General features: G+C 34.9%; 2 protein-coding genes across 3 annotated transcripts in view; both read left to right on the top strand.

Moving 5' to 3' along the window:
- The window catches only part of LOC127868077 (uncharacterized), a 361,273-nt gene that overhangs the window by 310,340 nt on the left and 36,496 nt on the right, over positions 1–14,437 (top strand). The gene's annotated exons all lie outside the window — the stretch shown is intronic.
- The window catches only part of LOC127868060 (uncharacterized), a 47,836-nt gene that overhangs the window by 21,886 nt on the left and 11,513 nt on the right, over positions 1–14,437 (top strand). For both annotated transcript variants that reach the window (XM_052409648.1, XM_052409647.1), the window contains exons 3-4: positions 9,487–9,717; positions 13,965–14,174. In XM_052409648.1, the coding sequence (XP_052265608.1) occupies positions 9,487–9,717; positions 13,965–14,174 (441 nt within the window). The remainder of the gene's footprint in view (positions 1–9,486; positions 9,718–13,964; positions 14,175–14,437) is intronic.

Below are 14,437 nucleotides of genomic sequence, written 5' to 3'. Positions count from 1 at the left end.
ATTTTGCAATAATTTGTGTTTGAAAATGCGATCAGATGCAGTTTTAAACCAAGAAATAAGTTTATTACACTTTTGGGCGTTATTACAATTCAGGTCGACAAACAGTTGTAATAATGTAATAACTTTATTACAATTAAGGTTGTATGAGAACACCTTTTTTGTCATGCATAGGTCGTATTGCCCTATTAATATATATTTTATATACATGTATGCATTATATTTGACAATAATCTGTGTTTGAAAATGCGATAATATGCAATTTTAAACCAAGAAATAAGTTTATTAAACTTTCGGGCGTTATTACAATTCAGGTCGACAATCAATTGTAATAATGTTATAACGTTATTACAATTGAGTTTGCACGAAAACACATTTTTTGTCATTCATAGGTAGTATTACCTTATAAAGATACATTTTCATATACATGTATACAATATATTTTGCAAAAATATGTGCTTGAAAATGCGATAAGATGCACTTTTTAAACCAAGAAATAAGTGTATTACACTTTCGGGCGTTATTACAATTCAGTTCGACGCGCGATTGTAATAATGTAATAACTTTATTACAATTGAGTTTGTATGAGAACACCTTTTTGTCATTCGTAGGTCGTATTGCCCTATTAATATATATATTATATCCACGTATGCATTATATTTTGCAAAACTCTGTGTTTGGGAATGCGATCAGATGCAATTTTAAACCAAGAAAAAAGTTTATTACACTTTCGGGCGTTATTACAATTCAGGTTGTCACGCAATTGTAATAATGTAATAACTTTATTACAATTGAGTTTGTATGAGAACACATGCTTTGTCATTCATAGGTCGAATTACCTTATAAAGATACATTTTTATATACATGTATTCACTATATTTTGCAAATATATGTGCTTGAAAATGCGATAAGATGCACTTTTAAACCAAGAAATAAGTTGATTACACTTTCGGGCGTTATTACAATTCAGGTCGACACGCGATTGTAATAATGTAATAACTTTATTACAATTGAGGTTGTATGAGAACACCTTTTTGTCATTCATAGGTCGTATTGCCCTATTAATATATATTTTATATCCATGTATGCATTATATTTGGAAATTATCTGTGTTTTAAAATGCGACAAGATGCAATTTTAAACCAAGAAATAAGTCTATTTCACTTTCAGGCGTTATTACAATTCAGGTCGACAAGCGATTGTAATAGTGTAATCACTTTATTACAATTGAGTTTGTATGAGAACACATGTTTTGTCATTCATAGGTCGAATTACCTTATAAAGATACATGTTCATATACATGTATACACTATATTGTGCAAAAAAATGTGTTTGAAAATGCGATAAGATGCACTTTTAAACCAAGAAATAAGTTTATTACACTTTCGGGCGTTATTACAATTCAGGTCGACAAGCGATTGTAATAATGTAATAACTTTATTACAATTGAGTTTGTATGAGAACACCTTTTTGTCATTCATAGGTCGAATTACCTTATAAAGATACATGTTCATATACATGTATACACTATATTGTGCAAAAATATGTGCTTGAAAATGCGATAAGATGCACTTTTAAACCAAGAAATAAGTTTATTACACTTTCAAGCGTTATTACAATTCAGGTCGACGCGCGATTGTAATAATGTAATAACTTTATTACAATTGAGTTTGTATGAGAACACCTTTTTGTCATTCATAGGTCGTATTGCCCTATTAATATATATTTTATATCCATGTATGCATTATATTTGGAAATAATCTGTGTTTTAAAATGCGACAAGATGCAATTTTAAACCAAGATTATTATTTTTTCGCTTTCGGGCTCTATTACAATTCAGGATGTCAAGCGATTATAATAATGTAATAACTTTATTACAATTGAGGTTGTATGAGAACACCTTTTTGTCATTCATAGTTCGTATTGCCCTATTAATATATATTTTATATCCATGTATGCATTATATTTTGCAACAATCTGTGTTTGGAAATAAAATCAGATGCACATTTTAAACCAAGAAATAAGTTCATTACACTTTCGGGCTGTTATAACAATTCAGATCGACACGAGATTGTAATAATGTTATAACTCTATTGCAATTGAGGTTGTATGAGAACACCTTTTTGTCATTCATAGGTCGTATTGCCCTATTAATATGTATATTATATCCACGTATGCATTATATTTGGAAATAATCTGTGTTTGGAAATGCGATCAGATGCAATTTTAAACCAAGAAAAAAGTTTATTACAATTTCGGGCGTTATTACAATTCAGGTTGTCACGCAATTGTAATAATGTTATAACTTTATTACAATTGAGGTTGTATGAGACACCTTTTTTGTCATTCATAGGTCGTATTGCCCTATTAACAAATATTTTATATACATATATGCATTATATTTTGCAATAATCTGTGTTTGAAAATGCGATAAGATGCGATTTTAAACCAAAAGATAAGTTTATTACACTTTCGGGCGTTATTACAATTCAGGTCGACAAGCAGTTGTAATAATGTAATAACTTTATTACAATTGGTTTTGTATGAGAACACATTTTTTGTCATTCATTGGTCGTATTACCTAATTAAGATTCATTTTATATACATATATACACTATATTTTGCAAACATATGTGCTTAAAAATGCGATAAGATGCAATTTTAAACCAAGAAATAAGTTTATTACACTTTCGGGCGTTATTACAATTCAGGTCGACACGCGATTGCAATAATGTAATAACTTTATTACAATTGAGGTTGTATGAGAACACCATTTTTTGTCATTCATAGGTCGTTTTGCCCTATTAATAAATATTTTATATACATATATGCATTATATTTTGCTATATTCTGTGTTTGAAAATGCGATAAGATGCGATTTTAAACCAAAAGATAAGTTTATTACACTTTCGGGCGTTATTACAATTCAGGTCGACAAGCAGTTGTAATAATGTAATAACTTTATTACAATTGTTTTTGTATGAGAACACATTTTTTTGTCATTCATAGGTCGTATTACCTAATTAAGATACATTTTTATATACATATATACACTATATTTTGCAAACATATGTGCTTAAAAATGCGATAAGATGCAATTTTGAACCAAGAAATAATTTTATTACACTTTCGGGCGTTATTACAATTCAGGTCGACACGCGATTGTAATAATGTAATAACTTTATTACAATTGAGTTTGTATGAGAACACCTTTTTGTTATTCATAATTCGTATTACCCTATTAATATATATATTATATCCATGTATGCATTATATTTTGCAATAATCTGTGCTTGGAAATGTGATCAGATGCAATTTTAAAGCAAGAAAAATGTTTATTACACTTTCGGGCGTTATTACAATTCAGGTTGTCACGCAATTGTAATAATGTAATAAAGTTTATTACAATGCAGGTCGTTATTACACTTCAGGTTGTAACAGAGCTGCACATTTTGGGTGGTGAAAGGTCAAGGTCATTCTTCAAGGTCAAATGTCAAATTTATGATATCTGTCCGTCCGAAAACTTTAACATTGGCCATAACTTTTTCAATATTGAAGATAGCAACTTGATATTTGGCATGCATGTGTATCTCATGAAGCTGAAGATTTTGAGTGGTGAAAGGTGAAGGTCAAGGTCATCCTTCAAGGTCAAATGTCAAATACAGTCCAACCTGCCCGAGCGACCGCCTGTTAATAGCGACCAACAGTCAATAACGACCACACCGATTTCCTCCCTAACGATTTCACTATATATTGAACCTGCGAATAAAGCCCACCTGTGAACAAAGACCAACGACCACCCTTTTACATTCCCAAATCTCCATTTTGATAGCTTACAACGACCACTGCAATCATAAAAATCAACGATTTCGCAACTTTCAAAAAACAAAATGGCCACCAGGACGCTGCGTAGTCACGTGATACACATCTTACCAGTGGACTCGTCGGTCGCTACGGAGATATTGGCAAGTGACAGTTTATTGCACTCGATATTAGTTGTTTATTTAACATGCATTGCTAATTGGTAGTCGCCTGCTTCTTTTATGCATTTGACAGTTTGTCAAAAGTGTAAAAATTTGCCTTTGTATTTAAGTGACTCGCGATTAATGTACTAATTGCCGAAAATATCAAAGACAAATTTGGGGCTTTCATAAACTCATTAAGGAAATTAACGGTTTCATATCATTTACGATGCCTATTAAAGACAAACATTTTGATAGTCATTCTCTTCTTAAATTTCTCCGTTTTGCGCTCGTTTGCAGTTCTAAAAAATGACTGCTTGCTGAACTCAATCATGGAAGCACAGGATGTGTTTATCAAATATAGGATGGACTCTAGCGTCAAGCAGAGTAAAATAAGTGATTTTTTTAAGTGAGTGTTTTTATTTTGTGTGTGTCTTAAGTGGAGAGGGACGGGGGTCGTAGTGCTTATTGTGTTTTGTTGTTTCTACTGGTACGTTGAGTATCTGTCTTGAATCTTATTCTTGGATGTTTTCAGACTTATATAAATATCAGATGTCATTTATTGTCCATTATTGTAAACTTTACTGGTTGTATAGTAGTGATTCATGTATTTCATGTATAAATGTTTGCTATGTTATGTGTATTTTTAACCAGGTTTTCCGAAGGAAAAAACTGGTTATTAGATTGGCGAATGCGGGCGGGCTGGCTGGCTGGCGGGCTGGCTGGCGGGCTGGCGGAATAAGCTTGTCCGGGCCATAACTATGTCGTTCATTGTCAGATTTTAAAATCATTTGGCACATTTGTTCACCATCATTGGACGGTGTGTCGCGCGAAATAATTACGTCGATATCTCCAAGGTCAAGGTCACACTTTGAGTTCAAAGGTCAAAAATGGCCATAAATGAGCTTGTCCGAGCCATAACTATGTCGTTCATCGTCAGATTTTAAAATCATTTGGCACATTTGTTCACCATCATTGGACGGTGTGTCGCGCGAAATAATTACGTCGATATCTCCAAGGTCAAGGTCACACTTTGAGTTCAAAGGTCAAAAATGGCCATAAATGAGCTTGTCCTGGCCATAACTATGTCATTCATTGTGAGATTTTAAAATCATTTGGCACATTTGTTCACCATCATGGGACGGTGTGTCCCACGAAAGAATCACGTCAATATCTCCAATGTCAAGGTCGCCACGACTAAAAATAGATTTAAAAAAAAAAAAAAATTACAAAGGGGGTTAATTTTTTTTGGTCATTTCAAAAGTTCAGTTTGAGTTTTCTCCCTTTATCAGATTTTTTTTCACAATGAAAACCTGGTTTTGTGACAATTTTGTCCCTTGTTTACTTTGTTCTTTGTAGAATTACATGTACATGTACGTATACATGTATGTCAATAGTTAATTATACAGCATATGATAAATGAAATAAATAATAAAAACATAAGGGAATAGAAATGCAACATGTAATAAATATACAAATGTAAAACAAAACTGTGTCTTCAATCCTTTATTTCATCATACATGCATAAGTATTCAAACAATTAAACAATAGAGCACATACATAGATAAGGTACCTGTTAAAAAAACTACTAGCATATTGTGCAAGTTTCGATCGACTCTGCGAATAAAGACCACCTGTGAACAAAGACCACAACGACCAAATCCCTTGAGTGGTCTTTATTGACAGGTTGGACTGTATATGGCGTCTGTCCGTCCGAAAACTTTAACATTGGCCATAACTTTTTTAATATTGAAGATAGCAACTTTATATTTGGCATGCATGTGTATCTCATGAAGCTGCATATTTTGAGTAGTGAAAGTTCAAGGTCAAGGTCATCCTTCAAAGTCAAATTGTTTATTTTTTTCAAAGCGGCGTTCTCATGAAGCTGCACATTTTGAGTGGTGGAAGTTCTAGGTCAAGGTCATCCTTCAAGGTCAAGGTCATCCTTCAAGGTCGAAGGTCAATTATTATTTTTTATTTCAAAGCGGCGTTCTCATGAAGCTGCACATTTTGAGTGGTGGAAGTTCAAGGTCAAGGTCATTCTTCAAGGTCAACGTCATCCTTCAAGGTCAAATGCAAAAAAAATATTTCAAAGCGGTGTTATCATGAAGCTACACATTTTGAGTGGTGGAAGTTCAAGGTCAAGGTCATCCTTCAAGGTCAAAGGTAAAAAACATAAATCAAAGCGCAATTATCATGAAGCTGCACATTTTGAGTGGTGGAAGTTAAATTTCAAGGTCATCCTTCAAGGTCCAAAAAAAATAATTTCAAATCGGCGTTCTCATGAAGCTGCACATTTTGAGTGGTGGAATTTCAAGGTCATCCTTCAAGGTCAAGGTCATCCTTCAAGGTCAAAGGTCAAAAAATAAAAAATAAAATTCAAAGCGGCATTCTCACGAAGCTGCACATTTTGAGTGGTGGAAGTTCAAGGTCATTCTTCAAGGTCAAGGTCATCCTTCAAGGTCAAAGGTAAAAAATAAAATTTCAAAGCAGCATTATCATGAAGCTACACATTTTGAGTGGTGGAAGTTCAAGGTCAAGGTCATCCTTCAAGGTCAAGGTCATCCTTCAAGGTTTTTTTTTTAAATGTCAAAGCGGCGTTCTTATGAAGCTGCACATTTTATGTGGTGGAAGTTCAAGGTCAACGTCATTCTTCAAGGTCAAGGTCATCTGTCAAGGGCAAAGGTAACAAAAATAATTTCAAAGCGGCGTTATCATGAAGCTACACATTTTTAGTAGTGAAAGTTCAAGGTCAAGGTCATCCTTGAAGGTCAATGTCATCCTTCAAGGTCAAAGGTCAAAAATAATAATAATTAAAGCGGTTTAATCATGAAGCTGCACATTTTGAGTGGTGGAAGTTAAAGGTCAAAATCATCCTTCAAGGTAAAAAAAATAATAAAAAATTTCAAAGCAGCGTTCTCATGAAGCTGCACATTTTGAGTGGTGGGAGATCAAGGTCAAGGTCATCCTTCAAGGTCATCCTTCAAGGTCAAAGGTCAGAAAAATAATTCAAAGCGGCTTTCTCATGAAGCTGCACATTTTGAGTGGTGGAAGTTCAAGGTCAAGGTCATTATTTAAGGTCAAGGTTATCCTTCAAGGTCAAAAGTAAAAATAAACATAATTTCAAAGCGGCTTAATCATGAAGCAGCATATTTTGAGTGGTGGCAGTTCAAGGTCAAGGTCATCCTTCAAGGTCAAGGTCATCCTTCAAGGTCAAAGGTCAAAAAAATAATATTTCAAAGCGGCGTTCTCATAAAGCTGCACATTTTGAGTGGTTGAAGTTCAAGGTCAAGGTCATCCTTCAAGGTCAAAGGTAAAAAAATAAATAATTCAAAGCGGCGCAATAGGGGCATTGTGTTTCTGGCAAACACATCTCTTGTTCTTTTCAAACATGGTTAAAAAAACACAAATATTTATTTTTATTATTTTATTTTTGAAATACCGTCCAACCATCCCACCCAAGAACCGCCCCCCCCCCCCCCCAAAAAAATATTTTTATTGCAATTTTTTTTGTGCATTTTTGGAAGATAAAGTAATAAATGACCACAACCCCCACACTATACACCCCTCTCCACTCCACCCCTCCTACCTTTGTGATTGAAATTGAGATCGGTCCCTACACCTTTAAAAAGAAAAATAGATGAGCGGTCTGCACCCTCAAGGCGGTGCTCTTGTTTCAAAATAATGTTGTTTTTTTGCCATTCTGCACTTAGGTTGTAACTGCATTTTGTTGGGCTGAACAGGTTTCTGGCAATGTCTGCCAAGCAGTGCCTGTATTGATAAGGTGCTCGATGGTAGGGGTGCATTAAGGAACACAAAGAAAGTGCCAATGAAGATATGCATGGGATTGTTTCCATGGTTACCAAATTAATTGTCACTGTCAGAAACATAATTGCATTTTAATCTGGGAATGTGGGCGATTTTGATTGTGATTTCTTTGTATTAATTTTGGGGAATTCCTAAAAATGTGTGTGAAGCATTTGCATGCAAAGATTGCTTAAAAGAGCTGCTTTTCATTAAAAGGAAAGTGAGAAGTATCGAAATTTGACTGTTCTGAGATAATTGTGCATACAATTTTAACAAACTTGTAGATGATACAAATTTTAAGTCACATTTTACATAACCAAATACAAACAAATCATCATCATTTTCACCTTCATCAATAAAAGCACCACTATCATCATTATCACTACTACATTATGGGAGATCACCACATTTTGAACATCAGGACCATTACTCTTTAAACAAATCTTTTCTTTTGTTCAGGAACAGCATCATCAACACAATCATCACTTTCATCAGTGAGAGCATCTATATCATCATAACTACCATCATCATTGACAAAATGTGACATCATCATCATAAATGTTATTAACAAACTATAACATTGTTAGCACCATAACAATGTAAACCATGATAAATATCACTAAAATCAGCAAAAAATAACCATTATCATCACTATCATACCCAAAATATCAACAGCATGGTCATCACCATGGAAAATGATTATCTGATTCATCATCGTCATTAAAACAATTTAACACACTCACATTTACATCATCATCATCATCATCATGACAACAAGTAACATTATCATAATTTTTTCCTTCCTGGCATTGAATTTTCAAGGCAGCGATGCTGTCCATCTCAAACATATTGTTCAGTTGTAATCTTCAATGAAGCCACTATTCATGTCAATTTACCGTTACAATGATTGTCCAGAAAGTAGTGAATTTTCACCTGTCAGTATATATTTTGTTGTTAATTATATTCTGATTAATTACGCTTGAAATGTTTGCATTCTTCGCAGATAATTCCTGTAATGTGAGGAAAAAATGAGAAGATTTATTATTTTCCTCATAGGAAAAAAGATCAAAGTTTTGATAAATTGAACCAACTCATTGTTTTGACTGGTTTGTGTATTTTGGGATGTCTCAATTGTAGATGGGTTTGTTTTTTTTTCAGTTGAATTATTTGCCTCAGGGTAGATTTTATCTGGTCTGTTTAGTAACAATAGGATAGCAAGCAAAAATATTTGGTGGATTATTTTAAAGGAATTCAAATTTCAGTGAAAAATGTGCGGGTTACTGTATTGTGGTAATTAAGGGAAGGGGAATTGTTTGTGGTCTGTAAAGTATACAGGATAGTTATTTTGTGATGGATTATCATAGGTATGCAATGTTGATTTTTCATGTTGCTATGCAGACATTTTGGTGAATTTTAGGTAGATGCAAAACTATTTGATATCTCACATACGCTAAATTTAACAGAGGGACATATTTATTAAACAAAATAATAAGTTTCTTTTAAATTTTATAACACTGAAATTTGTTGCCATAATCCACTGGCTTTAGTTGAATTTGTCTTGCTATTGGAAAAATATTGCCAATTTTGTTACTTTTATTGTTTTTTATTACTTACCAAATTTCTTTAACCAAATGTGGCTGCAATTTGTAGCCATTGGTGAATTTAGAGAATTGCAGAGTTAGCCATGATAAGTTAACAAATGTTTATAATATATTTTCAGATCGCCTGATCGTCTTCCTGTACAAAGATGTCAAGGACTCTATCAAAGGCGTGAGTGCAAAGTCGAGCTTCCCCCTGGATGGGTTTTACGGTCTCGAGTCTGGTATCTGCTTCGATAAAGAGACCAGTGTGCTAGCAATCATCTGTCAGAAGCAGATCACCCTACTGGCGTTCGATTCGCGAGAGACGCTGATTCAGTTTGAAATCAAAATCCGAAGGGGTTTAGGGGAAGGTATAAATGGTTGTTAACACATTGTATTGAAAAAAATGTTTTCAATTTATCTTTGTTTATTGGCAAATATAAGACAATTTTGAGTTCTGATTTGCAGGAATGAAACCATGAGTGCATAAGCAACTGTTGATTGACTTTCAGACAAACATAAAGGAACATTTTGAAAAAAATTATTCGCAACTCTTGCTATATGCTTGATAAGGATTTCAAAATGTTTTTATGCCCCCAGTAGGGTGGCATATAGCAGTTGAACTGTCCGTCAGTCCGTCTGTCTGTCAGTCTTTCCGTCCGTCCGAAAACATTAACATTGCCCATAACTTATGCAATATTGAAGATATCAACTTGATATTTGGCATGCATGTGTATCTTAGAGCTGCACATTTTAAATGGTGAAAGGTCAAGGTCATCCTTCAAGGTCAAAGGTCAATTATATGGCTTCAAATGGGGCTCAGTAGGGGGCATTGTGTTTCTGACAAACACATCTCTTGTTCATACTAAAGATTTATTCATGTTTTGATGTAATTCAGAAGTTCTTGGCAAACACAAATTTATGACAGAGATGTGGTTCTGGTTTGTACCAACATTTATCACGATGTTTGGGTCATGTGGTTTTTCTTTGTGGCCCACTGCCTGAGGCAGATGTATTATTTGTATTCACACCTTTGTGATTTATTTCTTCATATTTAGACTGTCAGTTTAGTAAACATTTCTTTGCTGATGCATTGAGCTCTGAGTTTAGTGTTTTACTTTAAGCATCTTTTTATGTCCCCTTTCGAAGAAAAGGGGGCATATAGTGATCAGACTGTCTGTCTGTTTGTCTGTCAGTCTTTACGTCACACTTTGCGTTTAGGTTTCAGATAATGCTCATTACTTCTTTGTCCCTTGAGATATAACCTTCATATTTGGTATGCATGTGTATATGGACAAGGCCTTTCCATATGCACACAAATTTTTACCCCTGTGACCTTGACCTTGAACTTAGGGTCCGCGTTTAGGTTTCGAAATCTGCGTTTAGGTTTCGAAAAATGCTCATGACTTCTCTGTCCCTTGAGATATAACCTTTATATTTGGTATGCATGTGTATATTGACAAGGCCTTTCCAAACGCACACAAATTTTTACCCCTGTGACTTTGACCTTGAACTTAGGGTCCGCGTTTAGGTTTCAAATCTGCGTTTAGGTTTCGAAAAATGCTCATAACTTCTATGTCCCTTGAGATATAACCTACCTTCATATTTGGTATGCATGTGTATATGGACAAGGCCTTTCCATACGCACAAAAATTTTGACCCCTGTGACCTTGACCTTGAACTTAGGGTCAGGGTTTAAGTTTCAAAATCTGCATTTAGGTTTTGAAAAATGCTCATAACTTCTATGTCCCTTGAGATATAAACTTCATATTTGGTATGCATGTGTATACTGACAAGGCCTTTCCATACGCACACAAATTTTGACCCCTGTGTCCTTGACCTTGAACTTAAATTCCGCGTTTAGGTTTTGAAATCTGCGTTTAGGTTTCGAAAAAAGCTCATAACTTCTATCAAGCTTTTATAGGGGGCATAAGTCATCCTATGGTGACAGCTCTTGTTTTCATAAGTTTTCAAAATGGTATTTTGGATTGGCTTTCCACACAGGCTGATCAAAGACAACATGCCCAAGTTACAGCAACATCAGGTTATCTGTTTGATTTATGTTGTAAGTAAATGCATTAATACCCTTCAAATACGTTGCCATGAATGCCTCTTGTTCATCGGTACATGCAAAGTTATTTCAACTATGCTAGAAAACCCAGATGAGCTTGGACCTTTTGAAACTTCTGATGAGGTAATTAACAACATGTGCAGAAATATTTACAGCACCTGTCCAACATTTGCTTGCTGTGGCAGGCAGTGAAATCCCCTGAAGTTCATAGACTCACATCTGACTGACATTTTCAGTGTGCATGAATGAACTGAGTTTGATGTTGTGTCTGTCTCAGTTTATTGGATGCAAGTGCTTCACAGACAGGCGGTGTATTTAGTTGGGTTTAACCCTTTCCCACTTAAAAGCAAAGTGAAAATGGCTATGTGCAAACAGCATAAAACCATAAAAGCCTGCGAGTAACTTCCAGCCTGTTCAAGTTTTATGCATTTTGCTGCTCATCAGTATCTTAGGGTTGAATATAAAGCCTTTAAATTTTGAATCTTGTAAGAAAGGTCTGTCATTTAATTTAACTTTCTGGGGACAACAAATGCATATTTTGAACAAATTAAAATGTCCCTCTATATGTGAATAAGAAGATTTCACTGAAGTTTGTAACCAGCTGATTCAGCATCTACAATGGTTTTTAATAACAATGTACATGTGTACAGTTTTTTACTCTTCTGTCCATGTTAGAGATATGAAAGATGTCATAGTAATACAGGACTGTTGTACTCTTTACTGTGGTTGCAAAGTTTACAAGTGACAATATCGAGTTACTAATGAGTCAACATTTTCTTAAGTTATAGAATTAACAATATAAACCTTCTCTTGGCTTTTGTTGTTGTAGTTCAGTACATTTCTTATTCAATTAAATTTATTCATTAATTGAATGGTGCATTCATCATCTTTTTCCAACGTTTTTCATTTGTTGCTCTGGTAAAGCAAATCAAAGATTGGTTGTTTGAGTGCAAGCCCAGTCACATATTTTGATTGTTCATGAACATATTTTTGGTGCCATTCTTCCCCTTCTAATTCAGGGCTGTCAGTCGCTAGTATTAATATTAGTCAGTTATTGGCATTACTATTAGTCAGTTATTGGCATTAATAATTGTCAGTTAATGGCATTAATATTTGTCATGTATTGGCATTAATATTTGTCATTTATTGGCATTAATATTTGTCTGTTACTGGCATAAATATTTGTCAGTTATTGGCATTAATATTTGTCAGTTGCTGGCATTAATATTTTTCAGTATGGCTGACATTAATATTTGTCTGTTATTCGCATTAATAAATGTCAGTTGCTGGCATTGATATTTGTCAGTTATTGACATTTATATGTGTCAGTTATTCGCATGAATATTTGTCAGTATAGCTGGCATTACTATTTGTCAGTTATTCACATTAATATTTGTCAGTTGCTGGTCTTAATATGTATCAGTTATTGGCATTAATATTTGTCAGTTTATAGCATTAATATTTGTCAGTTGTTAGCATTAATATTTGTCAGTTGCTGGCATTTATATTTGTCAGTTGCTGGCATTGATATGTGTCAGTTATTGGCATTTATAAATGTCGGTATTGGCATTACTATTTGTCAGTTTCTGGCATTAATATTTGTCTGTTGCTGGCATTAATATTTTCCAGTTGCTGGCATTTATATTTGTCAGTTGCTGGCATTAATATTTTCCAGTCACTGGCATTAATATTTGTCAGTTGCTGGCATTAATATTTTCCTGTTGCTGGCATTAACATTTGTCAGGTGCTGGCATAAATATTTGTCAGTTGCTTGCATTAATATTTGTCAGATGCTGGCATTAACATTTGTCAGGTGCTGGCATTAATATTTGTCAGTTGCGGGCAGTATAATGCGCAGTTGCTTGATAATGCTTACCCATGAAGAACCTTAGTAGGATAAATTCCTCCATTGTATGACTCAAATACTTATGAATAAAATTGAAACAAACATACTTCTTTCAGCATATTTTTCTATGTAAAAGAGAACAACACTGACCACGCTCTAGAGGCCGCAATAATTGTCCAATCTCCATGAAACTTGGTTAGTGTTACCATTTTCAAGGGGGGGGGGAGTTCATAAGTTCACCACACAGTATATGTACTCTACATTTTATTTACACACTACGAGAATAATATATACACAATGAATAAGTCTCTCATACTCCTTCTCTCTTTACATCTCAACGGTCCATTCAACTCCCCCAAGCCTCTCTCTCAACCTGGCTTTTCATACTATCCTGCCCACCCTCCCATATTTGGATGTGTGGACAGACACAGATAGAACTTAGCATTTAATTGGTATTTATTATTGCAAGTGTTGACATATTTGACAAGCAGACTCTGCGAGCACCAGAACAGACCAGATTTGCTAATCTTTATTACAAAATGATGACCAACTGGTATCCTGTTCTGGTAACAAATGCCCACCATGCCACATGGCATCAAACAGAGCAGTCTAAATTGAAATCATATACTAAAATTACAACACTAGAACAGTTGTCCCAATTATATTTTGGCTAAATGATAACCTGAAAACATTTCTTTCAGAGCACCAGTTTCCCGTTCGCACGATCAAAGTCCCATCCCACAGCAAACTCCCTCTGGATCTCCTGCGTATGCACATCCATGGCTCCAAGTTCTGTCTGACGGGCCACGTCCCACCCAAGATCCTCTGCAGCTGGCAGGTGTCTGAACTGCGCCGCTTTGGGGCCATTGACGGGCGGTTCTGCTTCGAGGGCGGTTCACGTTGCGGAAAAGGTTTGTGTTGTACTTTTTATGCCCCCCTTCGAAGAAGAGGGGGTATATTGCTTTGCTCATGTCGGTCGGTCGGTCTGTCGGTCAGTCTGTCCGTCCACCAGGTGGTTGTCAGACGATAACTCAAGAACGCTTGTGCCTAGGATCATGAAACTTCATAGGTACATTGATCATGACTAGCAGATGACCCCTATTAATTTTGAGGTCACTAGGTCAAAGGTCAAGGTCACGGTGACTCGAAATAGTAAAATGGTTTTTGAATGATA

This window comes from Dreissena polymorpha, chromosome 2 (genome assembly GCF_020536995.1).
Source record: "Dreissena polymorpha isolate Duluth1 chromosome 2, UMN_Dpol_1.0, whole genome shotgun sequence".
NCBI lineage: Eukaryota > Metazoa > Mollusca > Bivalvia > Myida > Dreissenidae > Dreissena > Dreissena polymorpha.
This window is presented reverse-complemented; position numbering and strand designations above follow the sequence as displayed.